This window comes from Morone saxatilis, unplaced genomic scaffold, assembly GCF_004916995.1.
Source record: "Morone saxatilis isolate NCDOM2014 unplaced genomic scaffold, NCSU_SB_2.0 Contig8, whole genome shotgun sequence".
NCBI lineage: Eukaryota > Metazoa > Chordata > Actinopteri > Moronidae > Morone > Morone saxatilis.
The window spans coordinates 2,968,542-2,978,452 of NW_023340257.1; the positions used below are offsets into that span (position 1 = coordinate 2,968,542).

Genomic DNA, 9,911 nt, shown 5'->3' on the forward strand with positions numbered 1-9,911 from the left:
AGCTAGCAGTTCAAAGATATTTCATTTACAATGATATAAAGCAGCAACTCCTCACACTTGAGCTGGAACCAGAGAATTCTGGGCATGTGTGCTTGATAATGTCAGTTCATACTCTGTTAGTTGAAATTTTTTTCAGCACTAAATTACATTGTTTCAATCTCAAAAAGGGACTTTAATGTAGATGGTTATGTACATATATATGGTTAGTAGCAGAGTGTCAGTGTTGCTTTTGTAACCAGCACATTTTTCATAGAATGATTTTCTGAGATGCTTTAAGTCTAGTTGGTTTGATTGCCGGACTCCTGCCAACACACAGCAGCAAGCCAATCAGTGCCCCAGCTGCTGCTCCCAGGGGTGGGACTTCAGCTAATGTTTTGGGACAGTTGTCTTTAGACGGATTCAAACACAAAATGGGCAGTGTAGATGTTAATACAAGAAACAATAGAAAAACAAAGTTACATTTTAAAAGACGCCATTTATATTTAATGCGAATTTTATTCATAACAGTTTTTTATTGGTTATTTTTTTAATTGATTATAATAAAATACTAGACTAAAATTATTGTGGGCATTTGAACATTTCATGCTCCAAATTACATTTGAGGGTCACTCCTAGGGCACCCCTTATAGTCTCCCAGGGTTCATGTGGGAGGCAAACACATACCATCTGTATACTGTATGTTAGTGTTCATGCTTCTTGCATTTTGATCATACATGACACCATATCTTCTCTCTACGTTACGTGAAAACACAACTGTTACTTATATTTCCACATCTGTTACTGACATTACGAGGTTTCCTTCACAGAATAAAAGAAAGGGACGAGAGAGTTGGATTTTCTGCAAGTTTATTTCAGTATAAGTGGTTTTTAAAACACCTCACACTGCTTCTCCAGACATCTCATTATACTTGCAACCTCCAAGATAAGCAAGCAAGACATTAACATCTTCAAACATGGCCAAGTCCAACATGATCAAACTGTGCCCAACGACATTTCAAAGCAAACTATCTGACGAGAGTCGACATTAAGACAAGTGGGGAGCAAACGGTCACATAATAACCAATAATTATACTTTGTACATGTGTAAAACCTGACTAAAAAGAGAGTGAGAGGCTGACTCACAGCAGCCGACACAGAAAGGAGCAGTGATCTGACAAAATGCCCTAGCAGTAACTCTTCATCCTCCTTAGCCTCGTGTACGGGTGTGACTGTGTGTATGCATGCATGTGCACTTGTGTTCTATCATACAAACAGTACATTACATAGAAACCCAATGTGTTCTAATAAGGCATTATGTGGCAAAACAGAACATTAGAAAACAGAGCAAAAAAAAAAAAAAAACAACAAAAAACAGCATAAATGCCAGAAAATCTGTTTTTTAAGGCCAAGAAAACAGAACAAAGTATGTCATGAACAGGGCGAGGAGCTGCGTTCAATCAAGCTTAAGTTTCGAGGAAACCTTATATGTCAGTACAGACACCGTTTAACAATCTGGGGAATAAAGAGATGATGAAAGTAATGCGATGCAGGAAATATCTGGGCTCTATCTGACAAAAATGCTTTGTTGCTCGGGGGTTAGTAAATTGGGCTTGTGTTGAAACAGCTAAGGTTTGTCTGCAGAAGCCAGTCTACAGAGTAACGACAAAAAAGTTTGTTGTCCACAGTGGGATGGGTTACTAATTCACTGTAGCGAGGGCAAAAACCAGAGAGTGCATTAACTTCACAGGCGGTGATAGTAGCATAATGAGCTGGGACAGTACCATAAAAAGTACAGATATAAAATACATTCATGAAGACATCTTTACAAACAAAACAAGAACAAGGTCAATAGAAAGCAGAACACCATCAGTTCAAATGGCTCAAGCCGAGAGGCAAAACACAAATATCAGTTAATGGACTACAGTACAGACTCAGGTGAGGAGGGGGAGGGGGGCAGGAGCAGAACAAAGACGATGACTCCCAAAAATCAATTTTTGTGTTGAAACATTTACAGACGTGCAACACTTAAGATTCTATACAGAGAGACGATATCAACTGGTACTAAAGATTGGTCTCACCGTACTTAAAGGAAGCATCCAAATGGCAAAAACACGTGTTTCGTCGCATCGTAGTTTCTAGCCATGCAGTTGGATTAAAAATTTCATTTGTGGTTCCCACAGCTTGACAAGATCCCATTTTAAATTCTCTTTCCAGAAACAGTGTCCCTGTTAACCCTGTTTTGCTAACTGGATAACAAGCTAGCGTGGTTGCCTGTTGAGGCTGTCTAGTGCTAGCATGTTAACAGCTAGCTAGCATAACGCTGGTTAGCTTGCCAGCCCGCAAATAGCTTGCCAACTAGCCCCACATTAATATTAAAAAACTTCCACTGAACTGCCCCCTATTTCTTGAGGATATGTAAATGAATTGAGACACTTTCTGGTGTGATCGGGTGCTTACTTTGGATAAAACAGATAAACCACAGTGTCAATAGAGCTACTAGTTTTCATTAGAAAGTATTCCAGTGAAAATCAATGTATAGTAGCAAGCACACTGTTTCTGCAAAGACATGCTGCAGTTAAAATCACACAAATAATGTAAAAACCTAAGAAAATATAAACAAAACTATCTGCATTACTAGATACTACAGTCAGTTCAGACATGTTTTTTTGTGACTGTTTGAATTAACCCTTTAAATCTTTTTCTAAACCAGATGGTGAGGCTGACTCTTCATCACAACTACTGACAATAATCTGCATCTGCCAGTCATCCCACACACAGCTGATCCAGTACCCTTTCAAAAGGTTTCTTTACCTATTCAACAGTATATGGACAGTGCTGCCTAAGCCATGGTGGTGATGGTGGTGCTGCGCTGGTGTCCACTCCGACACAGTTCCCTGAGAACCCACTTCCTCTACGACTACAGCTATGGCAAAATGCTGGGGACGATAATTTGTGGCCCTGAACGTTGAAAAAAAGAAAAAATACACATTTTACAAAATGATATGGTGCAGCATTACAATGAAAGGACATATTAAAAGCCAATATTTACAAATAGTTCTGATGATCTTAACAGTGCTGTGAGGGATTCTCTCCCACTCACAGCCAGGAATATTCTCCTATCATGGTACATGTGTTGCCACTACATACAGACATACAACAGTGTGCTGGTGGTGGAAAATAAAGGTGTATCTATGAGAACACTGCATGGTGCCACTGGTAAATCAAATCACTGTGCTGTTTGGTTGCGCTGCGAGTTTTAAAAAACGTTGTTAATGCGTTTATAACAATCAACAGTTTCTAAACTGCTGATCATTCAAATAGACAAACATTTCAGATTCTATAAATGATGGAACATGATACACAGTTAATTCTTCCAACTGCCTCGCACTGGCCACCAGTTACATGTACCGCTATAGTACACACTGTACTATCACCAAAATATGTAACAATTACTGCTCCGATATTTTCTATTTGTATATATTGTATACAGCATTTGTCTATATATTTGTATTTTTTTTTTTTTTAATGTGTAATTTCTGCATTCTATATTCCAGTCTCTGGATGCCTTTTTTGGCTTTAAGCAATGAACCGCTCCTATGGATAGTGAGTTTGCATTACAAACAGGGTCTCTCTTTCCCTGGCACGCTCGACAAACTCAAATCCTTCACAGTTTGCTTCAGTGTCCACCTCTTCCTCACAGTCCTTTTTTGACCCCATATATATATATTTAATATTATAAAAAATAAGTTATTGCGCATCCAAAAAAAGTGCATTGTATATTTGAAAAATATCTCTTTCTCTCTTTTCCATTTTTCTTCATGTTTCCTGCTCATCTGGGTTGTTTCCCATCGACAGATTTGGGATGGCGGCGAAGTTTCTGCCTGTTTTCCTCTTCACTCCATCGTACCACGCCACTGATGGGGGAGTGATGGGGAGTAAAAGGGGAGTGGGGGCAGAAGAAGAGAGGGGGAGAAGAGAAGAGAGAAACAGGTAATAGAGGGACGTCTTGCTACGCAATAACCATGGGAACGTCGTCTGAGAAGCCGCTGATCATGGGAGCATCTTCATCATCATCACCTTGAGAGGAAGAGAGGGAGAAAAGAAGAAGGAATGTTTAAGAAAATATCTTTGCTGTTAAAGCTAATCAGTATTTTTCTATAAATAATTGGGGATGCACAAAATGATCTAAAGACTTTTTTTCAGTTCAGTTTTCAGTCATAGTTTGCTTAAGTCTGGGCAACAAAACCACTTCTGCTCGGAAAGAGGTAAACTTAAGCATAAAAAGTACATTTCTGCAGTATGTAAACTGTCTTGAATCATAAGCCATTTGTCTTTCTCTACTTTAAGACAGCAACAGTTCTGATAGGTGCATCCATACAACACATCTCAACTCCTTATAATCACTTCTTGCTTTTCTTCCCAATTATTTTTTGCCATTCCCCTGTTGGTGGACCATGTGCCTCCTCCAATTTGCATCGGAACATGCCTTTTACACCCGTCAGTGACAGCTCCCTTAGAATCCCCACCTTCGACACTTTACAGCCACCCCGACCAATCCCTGGGAGTTGCCAATGCAGATCACCCGCAATTGTGTAAATTGCACTCCCTGAAGCAGCCAATCAAAGTACCGCCACCAGGTACTGAACCCCAATGATCTCTGCAGTGTCAGGCCACAGCGTCAAAACTATCTGTATTGTCTCACCCAGTTCATCCCCGGAGGAGAAGATCGCAGAGCCCAGGCGGGAGTTATAATGGGAGTTTGCGAAGGCAGTAAAATTGTTCTGCAGCCGGCGGTGTCGGAGGTAGAGCACCACCAAGCCACCGCACACTCCGAGCAGCAGCAGGAAGAGGACAGGGACCACCACCGCCGCCATGTCTCCTGAGTGGCCCTCAGCACGGGAGGCATCGCTGGCCCCTGGAGAGGTGGGAAAGTGACAAGTACAGTATAAATGGAAAAGCAAGTCTGTGTTTTCTTTAGGATTTATCATCATTACAGCAAGGATTCCCAACCAGGGGTACACCTCTGCAGTTGCCAGAGGTGTACCCCCAGAGTAACTCATTTGAATAAATTGAAATGATATAATTTAATTAAAAATATATGTCAACATATTGAGTCAGCTGTAACACCTGAACAGCAGATGTGCATGGAAACTAATAAGTAAGAAGAAGTGTAAAAGTCATCAATGGTTGAAATAGCTGAAAGTAGGAGATAAAGAAAAAATAAGAAAGTTAGCTAAAAACGGATAAATGGCTGAAACATTCAGCTTGTGCCACAAGTAGTGCAAATGTTAAACAAACCAAAACACCTAAAGTTTAACTGTATGAAAATAAATATTGTATTATTATTGAGTATAATCAATAGTGTTAAATACCATCTAGTTTAAAATCAATTGAAATTAACAGATTTAGAACGATTGGTGGTGTTGATGAAGGGGTACTTGAGTTCATCTGACAAGACTGTGGGCTACATTTGAAAAATAAAAACGTTCCACTACCTGCTGTCAGCTGGTTATATAGCAGGAGTGCAGGTTCCCCACACAGCTGGCCGTTGAGCAGGCAGCGGGCCTGCACAGAGAAAGTGTAGTTGTGTCCAACCAGCAGGCTGCTGATGCGGAAATAGGTCTCTGTGGTGTTTCCCAGGTAGGACGTCTGGTTGGTCACACTGTCATACACATGCACCTCATACCCCTATAGACAGCATAGAGAAGTTGATGGAAGAGCAAAAACCACACACTTACAAAAGATGCTTCTTTTGGACTGTTTGTTTCTACTGCTGTGCTTGCTGACTAGATCTTGCCATTTTTATATATAATAATAATATAATATTATATAATAATATCATATAATCGCCCCAAATCCTCCTCGTAATCTGTTACAGCACACCAAGTAAACACGACGTCCCTGGTTTGACGTGGACTATCACACGCTGTTCCCCATTCCTCCGTTTTCCCTCACTGTCTATTAATCAATGAACACTTCCTAAGTCCCTCCCCTTTTTTCTCTGTGCTCCAATAACAGTCAGAGGCTCACTCAACTGTCTCCTCTCCTGTACTTAGATATGCTTTATGCTAGGCTAATCTATGTTGAAAAGAAACCACGCTTTGCAGATGGCTAAAAGATGAAACATGCATACAGTATAGTCACACCTTAAGTTAGCTAATGTTAGCTAGCTAACTCACATCAATTGTTAGCTAGCTAACTAGCTTCCATTTTGCTAACATTAGCTATTAGATGTAACTAGCTAGCTAACAATTAATGTAGATTTACTAGCTAGTTAGTGTTTTACTCTGTAGCAAAATACTAGCTAACAAGCTAACCAGCTTACTTGCCAGTTAACAACTGATGTAGATTAGCTAGCTAGTTAGCTAGAGTTTTGCTAACATTAGCTAACTAAAGATGCCTATCTAAGTACAGGAAAGAAGAAAGTTAACTGAGGTTCTGACCGAGGCTTGCTCAGCTGCTGGAGCACAAAGGCGTGGGGTCTTATAGACAAGTACAGTAGTAGATACTCATATTGAAGCAAAGATATTGGTCAGTGGCGTCTCACCCTGCTCTCATTGAAGCCCTTCTCTCTGACAGCCAAGCTCTTCCAGAAGAGGAACACGTGGTCTTTTTCTGTCAAAATCTTCACAGCTTCAGGAGCTGGAAGAGGAACTGCAGCAGAGGGAGAATATTTTTTTTATATTTTTTAAGCAATATATTTCTTTGTACATGTATAGCTTATATAAAGTGACAGGTCATACTTCATTATGTTGGAGCTTAATCTCTTAGCACTGAAAGCCCTGAGCCTGCACCACACTCACAAACACAGACAGTGCCATGGAATGTGTTGTTTTATACACAATCCTAACCAGATGTATGAATTTGCACACAGTGAAACAGGATTTTCAGGATTATTTTCATTTCAATTGTATCAATTTATGTATTTTCTCTCCTTAAAATGTTACAAAATAAGCATATTGCTTGTCACGAGCTCCCAGAGGACAAGGTGTCAGCTCTCTATTGCTTCATTTATCGGAACAGGGATCGGTAAAAACTGTAAATCCGAACAGACACAGAAAATCTGGAACCTACAAATCTTTACTTAATTACTTACATTTCTTAGTTTATTTGCTGCCAATTAATTCTCTGTTGATTGACTAATCACTTGACAGTTGGCTTTACCCACTGTACAGCAGCTGTCCGAACATAGCTAAGCAACTGTCATTAAGCATAGCGTGCCTGCCAAGTTTTAGATTTCTCCACATGCTAGTATTGTAGAGTAGTAAGGCTGATAAATAGTATCTCAAGATTTTGGAGGTCTTTTTTAATTTTCCTTCCAAAACCAAAAACATATTAAATATGTAGGACTGTTAAAAAAACAAAATAACCACCTAATCTTTTATGAATATTCACAGGAAATAAGTTGCTTAGAAATCATCCATAGTGCTCAGTTCACTGTTTGGGTTCATTGTACAGTTTATCAGTTGTTCTCTACTGTTATTGTAATTCATTGAATATAATATAAAACCCATAAAATACTTAGTCAGGGGTTGTCAGTTGACAGAAAAGGGGTGACTGGACTTGTGATGCACACACACAGCTTGTATCCAGTGAGTGTACCTGTGCTGAGGGTGAAGCTGGCCTCCTTGGTCATGTTGCGCAGGCGGACAGAGACGCTGTATCTTCCGCCTGGCTCCAGGTCTTTCAGCAGGTACTCCACTGTGTTGTTCTTAGTTGTCAGCTTGTAGTCCCGCTCCACCTTACGGATCACGTCCCGCACGTGGATCGCATACGTCTACAGATACGCAGACAGCCAGGGAGAGGACAGGAAGACACAAAAACAAAAACAGATACGGTTACAAAACAAGTTCCCAGTCTTTTCAAGAAATCATTTCCAAGAACTTTTCCAGGACATTTTCCAGGAGCTTTTCTTGACAATACAGAACAGCACTTGCTTATAAATGGTGGTAGATGGTCAGCGTTTATGGGACACTCCGCATTAGCTTGCTTTTGTGGCTTGGCTGTTCTCACCACAGCTGATTCTTCCGCTTTCTGAATTGATTAAAGTTTTCCTCTAAGCACAACATTATTTTAAACCACATGCAGGCTAAAATGCAATTAACATTTTCCCAGACAAAATAGATTTTTCCAGGATATTTGGCCATTTTAATGAATCTCCAGGTTTTTCCATGACTGGAAAACTAGTCTCTAAATTTCCAGGTTTTCCAGGATGTGTGAGAACTTGGTGGGAACCCTGTTGTGTATCATCAGAGTTGGGTAAAGTCGGGTACATAGAAACACAATTTGAAATATTCAGTCTAGTATTACAGAGGTATTGATACAAATTATAAAGTCTATACAGAGTGACAAATAATTATATTATGTATTCCTGAGAACCTTTCGAATAAACAAATAAATCAGATTTAAAACCTGATTAGTTTCCCATGAAATGTCCTGCTCTGGATTAAAGGCACCTGCCAGCACAGGTGTAAACATCAAGATTTGCCTAACTGATTCTAAGGAGAAAAGAATGCAGTCCTTCTCTTGTTTATCGTTTATCCTGATTCTTAACATCATGTATCAATATCACAGTAACATGACAGTGTCGTACCAGAGGTGAGTTCGGGGCGTCGTAGGGCGGCTGCCACTTCAGCATGGCCTGTGTCTTGTCTGCTCGCACGCGATGGAGGTTCCTGGGCGGCAGCCTCTCGTTGGGAATCATTTTCACCACAGCATAGTCCGAGGGAGGACCCAGGAAGGGAGTGACGGCTCGGACCTGAATGCAGACCACAAAAATGACATGTCATGGCGGCTCCGGACCACAAAATGTCATAAAAAAGTCATACAGTGATGGAACAGGCCAACATTACAATTTGTTGACATAATTGGGTAATTATTGACCAACAGAATGTCTACTTCCACTACTAACATGATGTCTGTTTATATAATTTAATTATTACTACACTGGCTGTCTATGTGAGGCAAATTAATATACATATGTCAGACATGATGATCTATAAAAATTACAGATGTAATCACTGATTTTCATCCATATCAGTGAAAAGTGCCTTGGCGGCTGCATTTAGGGGGGGTGGTCAAGCTATACCCTACCTGTGCGATACCCATGTAATACGTACATTTTCAGCATTGCCATGTTGTGCCACGATTTCTAGAGCATGTTGTGGGCACAAAAATGCAATTAACTGGGGAATAAATAATTCCTTCAGTTTCAATAGGGCCTTAATAATCTTGCGGGCTGGGTTGTATTATATTTTTCACATCTTAATCACTTGCCGGAGGGAGGGGGATGGAGGGCAGTTTGAGATCCCTGCCCTAGTTTGAATACAGTGTACCTGCGGTTAAACACGCTAAAGTGGTTGAATTTAAAGTCATTCTTCAATCATTCATGTCACTTTGATCAACTCCCACAGCAGCTCACACAGCAGACAGATCACACTTCCCATTTGCACCTGCATTCCTCAAATTTTACACTGAATAATTTCCACTTCTGCTGCTCTGACTTTCTTTTTTAAGGAGGAAAGATTGGTAATTTAACCCTCCTTTTTCCCCTACACGTTATCTTCACAAAGACATTTCTGCTGGAAGAAATTTGGCTTTTTAGTGTGAAAACACTGAGGGATAAGCTGAAAGATGTGACTGGTTTCACTAGAGACATTTGGGGGTTCAGACATCTGCCCAAACGTCTCTTCAGAATTAACACTGGATTGATTTAAGTACACATGGGTAAAAAACTTCACTTAAACAGAAGTAATGGTGCAGTGTTCAACATCAGCAAATACTCAATCATATAATATATAATTCAGGACAAACAAAGACGTGGATCAGGCTCTTGATGGTGAAATGGTTGGTAAAGAGTTTAGAGCGGGCCTGGCCAACCCGCGGCTCCCGAGCCGCATGCGGCTCTTTGCCTGGTTTCATGCGGCTCTTAT

General features: G+C 40.3%; 1 protein-coding gene across 1 annotated transcript in view; it reads right to left on the reverse strand.

Moving 5' to 3' along the window:
• Window positions 1-829: 829 nt before the first annotated feature.
• The window catches only part of sorl1 (sortilin-related receptor, L(DLR class) A repeats containing), a 49,658-nt gene continuing 40,576 nt past the window's right edge, over window positions 830-9,911 (reverse strand). The window contains exons 38-43 of the mRNA XM_035680368.1: window positions 8,573-8,737; window positions 7,582-7,756; window positions 6,527-6,633; window positions 5,475-5,667; window positions 4,682-4,894; window positions 830-4,056 (exon numbers count right to left, since the gene is read on the reverse strand). Of these exons, the coding sequence (XP_035536261.1) occupies window positions 3,989-4,056; window positions 4,682-4,894; window positions 5,475-5,667; window positions 6,527-6,633; window positions 7,582-7,756; window positions 8,573-8,737 (921 nt within the window). The 3' untranslated portion in view covers window positions 830-3,988. The remainder of the gene's footprint in view (window positions 4,057-4,681; window positions 4,895-5,474; window positions 5,668-6,526; window positions 6,634-7,581; window positions 7,757-8,572; window positions 8,738-9,911) is intronic.